The sequence below is a fragment of the Taudactylus pleione genome, unplaced genomic scaffold (genome assembly GCF_031769625.1).
Source record: "Taudactylus pleione unplaced genomic scaffold, aTauple2 ptg000186l, whole genome shotgun sequence".
NCBI classification, from domain to species: Eukaryota; Metazoa; Chordata; class Amphibia; order Anura; family Myobatrachidae; genus Taudactylus; species Taudactylus pleione.
In genome coordinates, this window is record NW_028284588.1 from 8,536,273 (window position 1) to 8,549,721 (window position 13,449).

Sequence of the window (13,449 nt, forward strand, 5' to 3'; positions counted from 1 at the left end):
TGGCTGGCCATAGCAAAATATATAACATAGGAACCACACATGGGCTGGGATTGTAGATCCAAGACAATGCAAATCTGGTTTTAAGGGAGATCCCTGCTGAGGTATAAACTCTTAAGGGAGGTATCAACTTTCATATCCTTGCTATCCCGTAAAGTAGCAACATGCTGAAGCTAGCAGATGCATTTTAAGGCGGGTCATGGGCAGGAATTGATACAATATTCAGTGGCACTGTACCTAACAAATGGGCAAGCAAACATTGCCAGAGTCACTGAATGGAGAGGACCACTGGTAACAAGAATAGAGAAGAACAAAAGGAAGGAGGGTCTTGCCCATGAGAGCTTACATACTAAGGAAGGTGGGGGGCCCTCCCAGTTACAGTACTGCCTTGTTGCTGTAAAGGTGTGCACCTGCCATGGCATGGTCTTATATTTAGACCACTGTTTCCCAATGTCAGTCCTCAGGGTCACCTAACAGTGCATGTATTACAGATCTCCTCAGTATTATTAATAATTAGCTCTACTTGTGCATCTTTTAAATGCGCCAGCCAGTAATGAATACACATATGCACCAACCAGGAGATCAGTACAACATGCACTGCTAGGGGTCTCTGAGGACTGGAGTTGGGAAACACTGACAGACACTGACAGATAATTGTGATATCATAAGATAAGTTCAACAACTAAGTCACATGTCTTAAACTATGCAGTTTGTGTGGTGGCAGGGGTGTGCAGATTATAGAGATGAGCGTTCGGTGCACCGATTATTGTTCCAGATGCCTCTAGCAAAAAATGGGTAAAATAGCAATAAAATCAGCTAAAAAAATATATAACGGCAGATAGAGCACATAAAACTGGATGTTTTAAATTGGGATAGCTCTATATTCATCCCTACACTAGCAGTGGTATACTATGTAGCCCGACGAGCAGGTGCCAGAGAGGAAGGGCCACTCACTGCCTATTGCCATAGCGTGGCAGTGCACGGCCATAAAACAGCCACAGTTTTTTATTATGCAATCTGCAGAGGCTCTCCCTCCTCTCTTTCTGGCTTTAAGGTAAATTTGAGTCTGGCTTCAGGTGTTCCTTCTGTGCTGGGAACGCAAGTGATGAAAATATCAGATGTCCGCATCTGCTCCAATACCAGCCCATTCACCAACCCATCCACCTCATTGTCCTCAACAAGTTTTGTTAGGCATTTTCAGGAGTTTTAATAATAAGATAGCTATGGAAACAGGAACAGTGGGAATAAATTATAGTGCTAAACTGTATTTAGAAAACACATGGGTGAAGTAATGATCAATAACTTTTGTACCATTTACTTTCATTGACCATCAACAATATCAGCACAAAGTCTGGTGGACATTTATTCCCCAACCATGAGATTGCAGTAATCTAGGAATAGGATACATTAATGACTGCACTCCACCCCCACCGATTCGGTTAAACATGTGAAGTGGCCCTCCGGATTAAATAATTGGCCATCCATGTTGTAAAAGAAAGTGGATGAGATGTACTAACACTGAAATGCGGTCATACCTCTGAAAACTGCCGTTTTAGGAGGTTTGACTGCATTCCCCATATATATCATGCTCCGGAAGGTGAAACTTTCTGGAGCTTGTACCTGATAGGCAATGCCATCTATAGAAGCCTATGTACTTCTTTTTGCATAAATCATCGCTAAAAGACTCCCAGTTCATAAACCCAGAAGCCCTTACAATGCAGTGGTTTTAATCACAATCGTACATGCATACAGTATTAATAAACGGCGCTAGAGCCAATATGCGATGTATGAGGCATCCTGTCCTGTATGAGGCACTGGTGTTGCTATAAATCAAACAATTTAAGCCTGGTTTTGCTTATAAAAAAAAACATACACATTAGTACATTAAATACATATAAAATATTAATATAATAAAGCAAAATTAAAAAAAAACAACTAGATAACCACAAGATACACAAAATTGTATGTAAATAAAAAAATATCCTAGTGACATCAGACTACTATATACAGCAAGCAGCAGCATGAAAAACAGATAAATTAATGTCTAAATTATATGTATAGTACTTTGTCACATGTGGCCCATATATGTTACTGTGGGGGAGATGTATTATGCTCTGGAGATTGATAAACGACCAGCCACTCAGCTCCTAACTGTCATGTTACAGGTGGTATTTGAAAAATGACAGTTAGGAGCTGATTGGTTGTAATTTATCACTGTCCAATGTATCACTTTCCAAAACTTAGTACATCTGCCCATGTCACAAATCTCAGATGCCACCTTGTGTAGAATTGACTTAGCCCAAAAAATTTAACATTTTCTTCCTGGCCATATACTCACCCCAGCCCACTTTGATGCTAATTTTTCAGCAGCACCATCTTATATATTTGAGATTAATTATTGAATACTTCCCATGATGATTTTTTCATTTATATGTGCTATATTTTTTATATTTATTGTATAGGTGTATCTATGTATTATTACATTTATTTTTAAAAACATTTTAATTTTATGGCCTTTTTTCAGTGCTGTATTTTTGCATATTTGTGTTTCTTTTGTGTTTTGGCACCCTTACACAGAAGTTCTGATCTAGACCTTTAAGAGATTTGCACCATTTCAGAGTTGGAGTGTCCATTAATCTATTTACATAAATTATGTAAATTGTTCATGAAGAGAAAATGTTATGCAGGATAGGCGTTTACTATATGGTCTCCACTTTACAGAGCTGAGGACAGTTAGATTATGATTTGATTAGGACCTCAATGAAGACTATGCAGTCAGAATGTCTCCATTCAGAAAGTCACCATTCGCAAGAGTGACAACATTGATGATATCAGCATGGCTAAAATGTCATCATCATTAATGTTGACATTGACAGAATGTCAACATTTCCATTCTTTTTAAGATTAGGGTTACTGTCAGGATTAGGGACAGAATAATAGTAAAAAGACTCTGTTGAATTAACATCAGTGCCGGTATGCTGAATGTCGACATTATGAACATGTAAACAGCAATATTGATCTTAAGGCCATGTCGGCATAACGAATGACAACAAAAAATAACACAGCCCAATCCCGCTCACACATGACACAGCTAATGAGACACTGCAGTAACAGTGATTTATTACATCGGTTACCTGTAGGCTGTTCCTGTCTGCCGGCTTCAGTTTGCTCTTTAGAGCATCAATCATTTCATACAAGCAAAGCTCCACTTGTTTGCTCTGCCTAGAAAATGAAATTGGCATAAGATTATTTACATGGATCAAAAATAATAAAAAAAACATATAAAAATGATTACAGTGTATATAGACAGCTATTATATCTATAGACACTGCAGTGTTTTATACCACTTTAGTTCACATGCATCAAATCATTTAAAATAATGCCTTTTATATCAAGAATTTATAATCCTTGCAAAAACTTCGGAGGACACATTACATTTTAATTACCAAATGTATCACCCATGCCTGATAAAATGGCAAAAGATGTCCTCAGAACTCTTTTACAGAACCACAAATTGATTACATTATGGTCTTCTGCTGCCGGCACTAGAAGATAAATATGGTTTAATGTTTGGCGCAATTTAGCTCATAGATGATTCACAGCCATAACAGCAAACTACTGCTGCTGTGTACAACTACGTGTTCCAACATCTGTCTATGCATTGTAGTTAGAATAATATCATGAACACATTTGAAAGACTTCTAGATGTCATTTGTGCTCAACTGTTTGTCATAGTAACAGTCAAAGCGGACCTCTGCATAACTATGTAACTACAATTATTGATTTTACTCCATGAAAAAAGTGTCAGTACTCAGAGAAAAAGGCACTGGTACTCACCTAAAGATACAAGTATAAACAAGATGTAATAGGGCCCATACACCTACACGATTAGCTTCCGATCCGTTTTACATCCGATTACCCTGCAGTTCGGTCGGCATGTTGTTGTTTTTTTCTTTGCACAGGATCAGTCGTATGATCGATCCTGTGCCTCACGCGCTCATTAGGGAATAGGGACAAACAGTCATTGAAATTACTGTATTGCAACACAATGGATCACATGGAAAAAAAATGCCACGTTCTGAACACGATACGATGGAACATATGTGCTGCACATATGATCATAAGATACGATTGAAGGACCCACAGGAGCGCGCATCGGATGAAAAAATGCACGATTTCAACAAGACTGAACGTACGTCGAGTCGAAAATCGTGTGATCGTCTAGAAATCGCGTAGGTGTATGGGGGCCTTGAGCAGCTTTCATACTCTGGATGGGATGCAGTCAGCATCCCAGCGTGCAGGATGCCGACGGTCTAAATACCGGCGCCAAAATCTCAACAGGTCGGGATCCCGGCACCGGTATCCCGACTGTTGGCATCCCAAAAGTAAGTATCGGGGTGTAGGGTGACGTTAGTGTTAGGTAGAGGGGTTAGGGTTTGGCACAAGGGAGGGAGTGTTAGGATTAGGGTGCAGGAAAGGGGAGGTTAGGTTTAGGCACTAAGGGGGGAGGTTAGGTTTAGGTACCGGGGAGGGGGTGTTAGGTTTAGGGTGTGGGGAGGGGGAGGTTAGGGTTTAGGCACTAGGAAGGGTGGGTAGGTTTAGGCACCAGGGAGGGAGTGTTAGGATTAGGGTGTGGGGAGGGGGAGGTTAGGTTTAGGCATTAGGATGGGGGGTAGGCTTAGGCAGCGGGGAGGGAGGGTTAGGGTTGGGAAGCAATCGGGAAGCCGACTGCCTATATACCGGCAACCGGCTTCCCAACTGTCTTATCCCGGCAACGGTGAAATGCCGGGCGTCTAGATGTAGACGCCCGCATTTCCCCGACACCGGGAGATCGGCGCCCGGCATCACGATCGTAGTGATCCTGGGCGCCGCGAGCGGACAGCCGCGGAGGGGCGGGTTAGGTTTAGGGCTCCCGGGGGGGCTTAGGGTCAGGCACCCCCCCGGGAGGGTTAGGGTTAGGCTAGGGGGAGGGAGGGTTAGGGTTAGGCACCCCTGGGGGGTACTTAGGGTTAGGCACCCCCCCGGGGGACTTAGGTTTAGGTAGCGGGGAAGGGGGTGGTTAGGGTTAGGCACTTAGAGGGGGGATTAGGGTTAGGCACTTGGGGGGGAAGTTAGGGTTAGGCACCCCTAAGGAGGGTTAGGGTTAGGTTAGGTTAGTGGATACTTACCTATCCACGATCGGGATTTCCAGCGCTGTCAGGCTTCCGCTGCGTCGCAGACTGATTTCATACCCAACCCCTCTGGACAAGTGTGGAGATACTAATTCATTTCTGAAATTCTATCACTGATTTTCTTCCTGTTTCTGGAACTAGTTCTAAGATTTAAAAATTAGACAAAAATATAGGTGCCGGGGCTGAGTACCAACACAAAAAAGCACTGACTGCAAGTATCATAGATACAACATACATGTGTTTAGTAGTTTATTATTTATTTATGTTAAAAAGCCACATCCAAGTTCACAGGGTCAACCCTTCTAGGCAAACTGGTACCTTAGCCGTAAATAAGGTTTCTGTAGTTACGTAACTCTGTCAAAGTGTTTTATTTGTACACAGTAAAATGAAGATCCGAAACCATAATGACAATGCAAAATGTCAGTGTTTGTTCTGTTTATGGCAGGAAATATATGTTTGCAAGAGCGATTTCACCTTGAAAATCAAAGAGTACAGGAATGAAGACAACACAGATTAAAATAGACATGTTTATTCACACAATATAATGAGACTCCTTGGCTTTTCTTTTTGATCTTTATTCTAATTCATTCAGACAACGAAGAGAACTCTTTGCTCTATAGAGCCGTAAATGCAGGGTACATGATCTTTTCACTAGGGAAACGGAATACTTAACAAAAGGAAAATCTGTGCTACCATATAATATTAGGATTAAAGATCACACATATAATGTTCAAGAATAACTGTACTGGGAGCATAAGGAATATTGCAGAGCAATCTGAATACGCACAAAGTGGTCAAGGCTAAAAGTACTCCTGAGCCCATGGTATATTTACGCCAATGTGTGGGAAAGCAGGAACACAATTTATAATCAAACCATACAGAGCTATCAGCAACAAATAGCCTACAGAAAGAGCTCCCTTACTGAAGGGTAATTGTAGTTAATTCTGGAAGGTGCTATACACAACAAAGCCAAAATAAGTGCAGTGGCCAGTTAGCTGGGATTTTTACATTAATTATTAATTTTTCCCTAGCGTACTGTGTGCTGCCTACTATTCCCAAGAGAGGAAAACCGAAATGTCTAAATGACTACCGGGTAATAGCCTTGATATCTTCAGTGATGAAATGCTTTGAGAGGCTAGTGTTGAAGTATGTTCGGTCACATTTTTCTGTGGGGGTTGATCCCTCTCAAATTGCCTTTAGGCCAAACTGCTTGACGAAGGATGCTGTCCTGACTGTCCTGCATCAGGTTCAATCACAGTTATAAGATAGTAATACTATGTATGAACTGTGGGCCTGATTCAGAACCGGACGCTCTGACCAGAGCGCTCGCTCTGAATCAGGGCCCTCCTCCATTAAAATGGAGCGTCCTCCTGGACGCTCGTATAGCTGTGGGTCACCACCCACAGCATATACGAGCGTCCAAAAAGATGGTCGCGATGGCCTTGACCATCGCGACCATCGGACTTGCGAGGGAAACCCTGCAGTCGGGTTTCCAAGCCACAAGCCCTGGAGTGATTTTGGCTCTATCAGAGCCAAAATCACTCCCATTGACATCACTAGTGATGTCAGTGGGGCCGGCTTCAGACGGTAGGCGTTCCCATGGGAATCAATCAACATCGACAGCACGCCCCCTTTGGTGCGAGACCCCGAGCGTTGGAAAGCCCGTCGCTCGCCGGGTCTCGCGCATGCGCACGACGGAGCTCCCTCCGTCGTGCGCATGCACAGTGGGGAACATCGACCCACTTGCGAGCGTACTGCCGCTCACGAGTGGGTCTGAATGACCCCCTGTATTTGTTGATTTTAGTTCAGCTGTCAATACTATTACACCAAGCTCGTTGGTTGCTAAACTATTCTGACTGGGATTATAGGTTTACTTGTTGGTGGCTGCTACATTTTTTATCTGATAACCACCTGGGGCCTAAGCAGGGGCAAAATATTTAAAAGTAGGTAGTGCAGAATGTAGGGGTACCACAGGTTGGGGTTCTCAGCCCAGCATTGTATTCGTTATTCACCCACGACTGCGATCAACTTCACAGTCTGTTAAGTTTCTTAAGTTTGCGGATGATACCGCCATTGTTGGCTTAATAAGCAACGTGGATGAATGTGCACACAGGAGCGAGGTTGCTAGATTGCTCAAACGGATTAAGGAGAATTGCTTACATTTGAACACATCTAAAGCCAAAGTGATGGTCAATGACTTTAGGAAACAGAATGTTACGGCTAAGGTACCAGTTTGCCTAGAAGGGTTGACCCTTGAGCAAGTGGAGTCCTTTAAATTTCTGGGGATTTTTTATCTCAGATAATCTAACCTGGTCTCTGAACTCCGCATTTTAGTTCAAGTAGCACAACATGAGCAAAAGGCTCAGTAGAACAGTAGAACCATTTGCTTGAACAATGTGAACAGCAGGTGGTGCTACTGAGAAGAAATAGGAATGCTTGATACTTTAGCAGTATGAACTGCAGGTGGTGCTGCAAAGCAGTTGCTGAGAAGAAATAACAGAAACAGGCTAGAATCTACAGTGGAATGACTAGCGCAGATAGGGTAGCTATCAGGGGGGGACTGCCGGGACTGGAGTCCCGGGTCCGGCCTCTGGCTGAACGGGGGGGGGAGGGGTGGCCCACCCGCTACTAACGCCACTGCAGAGCCTGCAGCTTGAACTACCCCCTTGAAGAGACGGGGGCCCGACTGCTGCTGCTACCACCCGCCGACCTGGATGGTACATCATCATAGGAGGGAGCTGGAGGAGGCAGCCAGGGACAGCTCGGGCCCGCTCCTCCACCAGCTTACAGTGACAGTCAGACTCCAAAACAAGCATGTTTTGGAGTGCGCATGTGTGACGTCACGATGTCATGGCGCGCCGCTGGAGGGCGAGGTTGACGTCGGAGCCGTGGATGAAGAGGAAGTGCTGGGGGACCATGGAGGAAGCAGGATCCTTCTCAATGTAAATAAGGTAAGTGAGGTGATATAAAAAAAAAAGGCTGGGCGCACAGACTGGATTTAATAACTGTGGGGGGGTTGAGGTGATAAAAAAAAAGGCCGGGTGCGCATACTGTATTTAATAATGGGGGGCTGAGGTGATATAAAAAAGACTGGGCGCACATACTGTATGTAATAATGGGGGGGCTGAGGTAATAAAAAAGGCTGGGCGCACAGACTGTATTTAATAATGGGGGGCTGAGGTAATAAAAAAGGCTGGGCGCACAGACTGTATTTAATAATGGGGGGGCTGATGTGATAAAAAAAAGGGCTGGGCACACATACTGTAATTAATAATGGGGGGGCTGAGGTGATTCAAAAAAAGGCTGGGCGCACAGACTGTATTTAATAATGGTGGGGTTGAGGTGATAAAAAAAAGGCTGGGCGCACATACTGTATTTAATAATGGGGGGCTGAGGTGATAAAAAAAGGATGGATGCACAGACTGTATTTAATAACAAAGGAGGGGGAGGCTGAGGTGATAAAAAAAAGGCTGGGCGCACAGACTGTATTTAATAGCAGGGTGGAGGGGCCCTGCCTATTTTGTCAGTACCAGCCCCACAATTTCTGATGGCGGCCCTGAGCGCAAATGCAATATAGTTTACCTAAGGATAGTTGGCAAACACAGGATAGGATGCAGAAAGTGCTGGTACTGAGGTATAACAGCAGTGAACAAAGACACGCTGTGTAGCCGAACTCTGGAATCTGAACAACAGACAGAAGTCATCAGAAGTTGTACTGGCAAAGCGTAATTGCTACGAGAGACTTGTGTAGGGAGCCCTGGCCCCTGGCTGTGGATTGGATATCGAAGTCATGTGCTGGAATTCAAGAGCAGGATTGGAGGAACCGTTATCAGCTGACTCAGAGCAAGATGGCAGCCCCCATGTCCCAGAGGTGCCGGCTCCAGATCTTGAAGCTGAGAACATGTCCTGCAGCTACTGGTGAGTGATATACAGTGATGTACTGCTATTAAGTGGCACCTCTTGGTGCATAAACGGGTTTTGTTAGTCTGGTTTGTGACAAAACCACAGCAGACTAAGAAAATCCTTTCAAAACCCTGACTTTCCCACTCAAAAAGAGAACTAATCTGTGATTTACAAAGGGACATAGTTACACTAGATGATAACAGACCCTCCAACATGACCCATTCCATTAGGTACAAAACACTCTGCTCCTGGACTTCCCTCTTAATTTATGATTGCAGCCACCTGTGGTGAAACACCTGTCTTATCAATTACCTAGTTCCACACAGGTGGCTGCAATCATACATTAGGTGGGAAGTCAGGAAGCAGAGTGTTTTGTACCTAATGGAATGGGTCATGTTGGAGGGTAGGTGATAATGACCTTCCCATAAAGCATGCATGTCTTCTGCAAAAATAAAAAAAACTCATATTTCCATAATAGCTACAAAAGTTCAATGACTTCTCACAGCTTTTAATATCAGATTTTAAATGTATACCATATCGTAGTTTCAGATACTTATACTTTAAGATAAATGATTAACAGTGCACCCCTGCTTGCAGCAGAATGCAGATGATACATACCTTAAAGAAATTCATTCTTTAAATAGGTAATCGATAGTATAGTAATTTCACAACTAAATTTACAAATCGTATGGCAAGGACTTAAGCTGGCCACACAACCAAAGATTATCTGTCCAACCAGCCAACTAGTTGATTGGTAAGGTATGAAAGCAAATGACAATCAGCAAATTGCTCCCAGATGCCGGAAAATGGACAAAAACTGTTGTTTGAACAAATTGTTTAGATCAAACATTTAACAAACTTTTCTGATGACCATTTTCATCTGTTTTCTGGCATTTAGGAGCAAATTGCTGATCATCAGTTACTCCTATTGCTTACTAGATTTTCATTCCAACCAATCAACTAATTGGATGGTTGGATGAAAGGTGGTCTAGTGTGTGGCCAGCTTTATACTTTGAAGATCAATTATGTTATTTACATGTGGTAGTGTACATTATATGATAGCACAAAATGACTTTGGCTGACCCTACACAGAGATCACTTTCATCCCATATACTAATGCTGGGCATACACTCTACAATTATCTGTCAGATCTGTCTGGTGGGAAGGAAAATGTGGTCCATTTTCTAGTGTTTGGGAGCAAGTTTCTATTGTTATTTGCTCCCATACATTACCAGATTTTCATTCCAACCAGCCAGATTGGACAGATATCTGACAGATAATTGCATAGTGTATTGGTGCATACACACGGTCAGATTTTTCTTCAGATCTGAGTGATAACTATTTAAAAAATCATTCATATCTGAAGGAAAATCTGACATATCTGACATGTCTGAACGATGCGCGTTCTCGATGGTCAGATAACGATATCTGACATCTGATGTGTTTGCAGTCAGATTTGGACGATTCCATTCATTTTAATGCAGTCAAAAATCGTTCATAGTTCAAATCGTTGGTCAAATCATTCAGATCGTTCCTCTGACAAATCTGACCGTGTGTATGCTCCATAAGCCCAGCATTAGTAACATATATAATCCAGTTTCTGCACTCAGAACTCAGCTACAAAGAGCACAATTAGCAAATATAATTCTGATTGTTTGACTGCCCCTGACAGAATATCTGAAAGACTGTAGAAATGACATGACCTAATGAACAGATAAACAGTTAGGGTTATATGATATGCTACATTTTGGCAGAACTAGCTTTTGTAGTGACTGAATTATAGATATAGGCCCTCATACAGAGCCGCTCGCTAGCGGCCGTACGCTCGTTCCGAGCGATGTTCGCACATCTGCGCATGCGTACGGTTTTTAGTACACATGCGCGAACCAGTCAGTGCGGCCGAAAATCGTTTGTACGCTATATAGAGAGTGCCTGCTATTTTGAGTGACAGAATGAGGCGTATGTGGGTGGTAACAGGGGAAGGTGCTTGTAAACGGGGGAGTGGAATTCGAACGCAGGCGTGCTTAAAGGTCAAAACGGGCGTTTTAAGGGAGTGCATAATTAATACAGCAGCGTCATTGACCACGTCACTTGGTTTTTTTTAACTCAGAACTGCTCGCAAAATAGCGGTTGAAAAAACCAACCACAAGAATAGCGAGCAGTTCATACGCTGTACGATGTACTCGATTAATCTAATAAATAGCGGACATGACGTATGGTGCGAGCGGCCAGGGGGCGTTTTTAACAAATAAACGAGCGTATGTTTTGCTCGCTCGTTCAGACTTAGAGGTGTGAACAGACTGCAATTTGCGAACGGATCATTTGAATAGCCACCCCTTGTTTTTGAACGAACGACCGCAAATAGCGAACGGCTCTGAATCAGGCCCATAGTTAGGTAGGTTTGAACTTGGTATGTCACCAGTGTCAGTCCTGGTTTCTTCTGGGTGTGCCAGTGTCCTGTCACAGTCCAAAGACATACTGGTAAGTTAATTGTCATTTAACTGTATTTTATCCCTTGTGCAAGTGTGTGCATATATGTGTGTGCATTTGTGAGCAGTAGAGAAATCAGATTCTAAGCTCCCCAGGTAAAATAGCTTTAGTGCCCTCTAGTGCTGTACTGTCCAATAATAAATTAGCCCCATTTTCTTTAACCATTATTTGAACATATATGACTCAGAGAATACCTACATGGACAATGTCTCTGCAGCTGCAGCAATTACTTTTTCGGTTCTTTCCAGAAAGTCTGGTACGGTAATGGCACTGTCTTCTGGCAAATCCACCAGTGGCGTTTCAGAAATGTCTAACAGCAATTTCTCAATTCGGCACTCCAAGATGTCTGATGTTTCCTTACAAATCTGCTCTACCTCTCTCAGGGAGCTGTAAACATTTGCAACATCTGAAAATAAAGGAAGTCATATTGAGATGTTATTACATTATAATACACAAGTGACCAGGATTGGAGGTAAGAAGCGGGTTAAGTTGGCAAATGCACTAGCAGTCAAGCGCTGAAAATACTGTATGTTCGGAGCTTGATGAATTTAGGTCCCCATACTAGTGTATGTAGACAGAGGGCCAGATTGGGAGTGACAGGTAAGCAGGAGATATCAGAGATATCTCCTGCTTACCTTTATAATGAATGGCCCTGATATTTAATTTCTGTAATAGTAGGTGAAAGGGTTAATTTTCACCTGCTTTTGTAGAACTTAAGTGATGATGTATAAAAGCCCTGTGGCCTTGTGTCATTATATGGTCACAGAGCTCCTTTGAGACTCAGGAATCTATTTACTAAGCCTTGGATGGAGATAAAGTGGACGGAGATAAAGTACCAGCCAACCAGCTCCTGACTGTAATTTACCAAACACAGCATGTGACATGGCAGTTAGGAGCTGATTGGCTGGTACTTTATCTCTGTTTACTTTATCTCCATCCAAGGCTTAGTAAATATATCCTTATAGCTTACCGTAGAATGTACATTGTCTTATACTATTTATAGGACATTCTGTTTTACCTAATGCACTATTTTACAGATTTGTTCAGAGTTTCTAGTTAGCTATTTTTGCCTTTCTTACAGAAAATCATCCATAAAAAAGCTTTCAAGTTGGATCAATGAACTATTTCAACACCTATAAGTGTTTCATGTGTAGAAACAAAGCTATTGAAGTCTATCTTTTATTGTTAGAGGTTGTTTCATGTGAGAGGCTGAGTAAGAGCCATGTGCACACTGAATCACTGAATTACAACAGTTCGGTGGCCGAGTCAAGTTTAAACATTTGTATTTGTATGAATAGCAGAACAGAGCATGAGGCAGTTTAAATGAAGTAAGAACTTTAGAGCCAATGTGATTGAGATATTGCAGTAAATAAACCTTTTGACATCTGGCAGATTTTTACTTCTTTTTTTTTTATAGATTTTATTTATGTAGTAGACCAGTAGGATACAAAAGCAGGTTATCCTGCAGCACATGGCAATCAAATAGAACCAAAGAATCTCCAAAATTACAGTATAAGATTGTTGTGGAAGGTAGGAAATACTGGCTGAGAGATAACCATATCAACAAAAGTACTACCGAATCATTTTCTTCATATGAAGGCCACAGATGAGATTCACAATTTGCATAAGTAAGGGTAGGAGAGGGCAGGGAAGTAGGAAATCCAAGCAAGTTGCTGAGGCTGAATGTGGATGCATCTGGGGTAGCTTTTCCGTTTGGTCACGGTCAGAGGCGTTTCTAGAGAGGGAGCCCGTGTGCAGTCTCTGACACTGGCCCCCTCCTCTCTGTCTGGCGGCCGGCCGCGTACTGAGCCAGCGCCGCACTTATAGACCCTGGGCACAAGAGTGTGCCCAGAGTCTATAGCGTATGCACAGGTCACCGGGAAAATGT

The 13,449-nt window shown here is 42.7% G+C and overlaps 1 protein-coding gene across 1 annotated transcript in view; it reads right to left on the reverse strand.

The window, feature by feature from the left end:
• LOC148519646 (dynein axonemal heavy chain 5-like) overlaps positions 1-13,449 on the reverse strand; it is a 449,515-nt gene that overhangs the window by 351,628 nt on the left and 84,438 nt on the right. Inside the window, exons 21-22 of the mRNA XM_088476296.1 lie at positions 11,760-11,967; positions 3,132-3,219 (exon numbers count right to left, since the gene is read on the reverse strand). Of these exons, the coding sequence (XP_088332422.1) occupies positions 3,132-3,219; positions 11,760-11,967 (296 nt within the window). The remainder of the gene's footprint in view (positions 1-3,131; positions 3,220-11,759; positions 11,968-13,449) is intronic.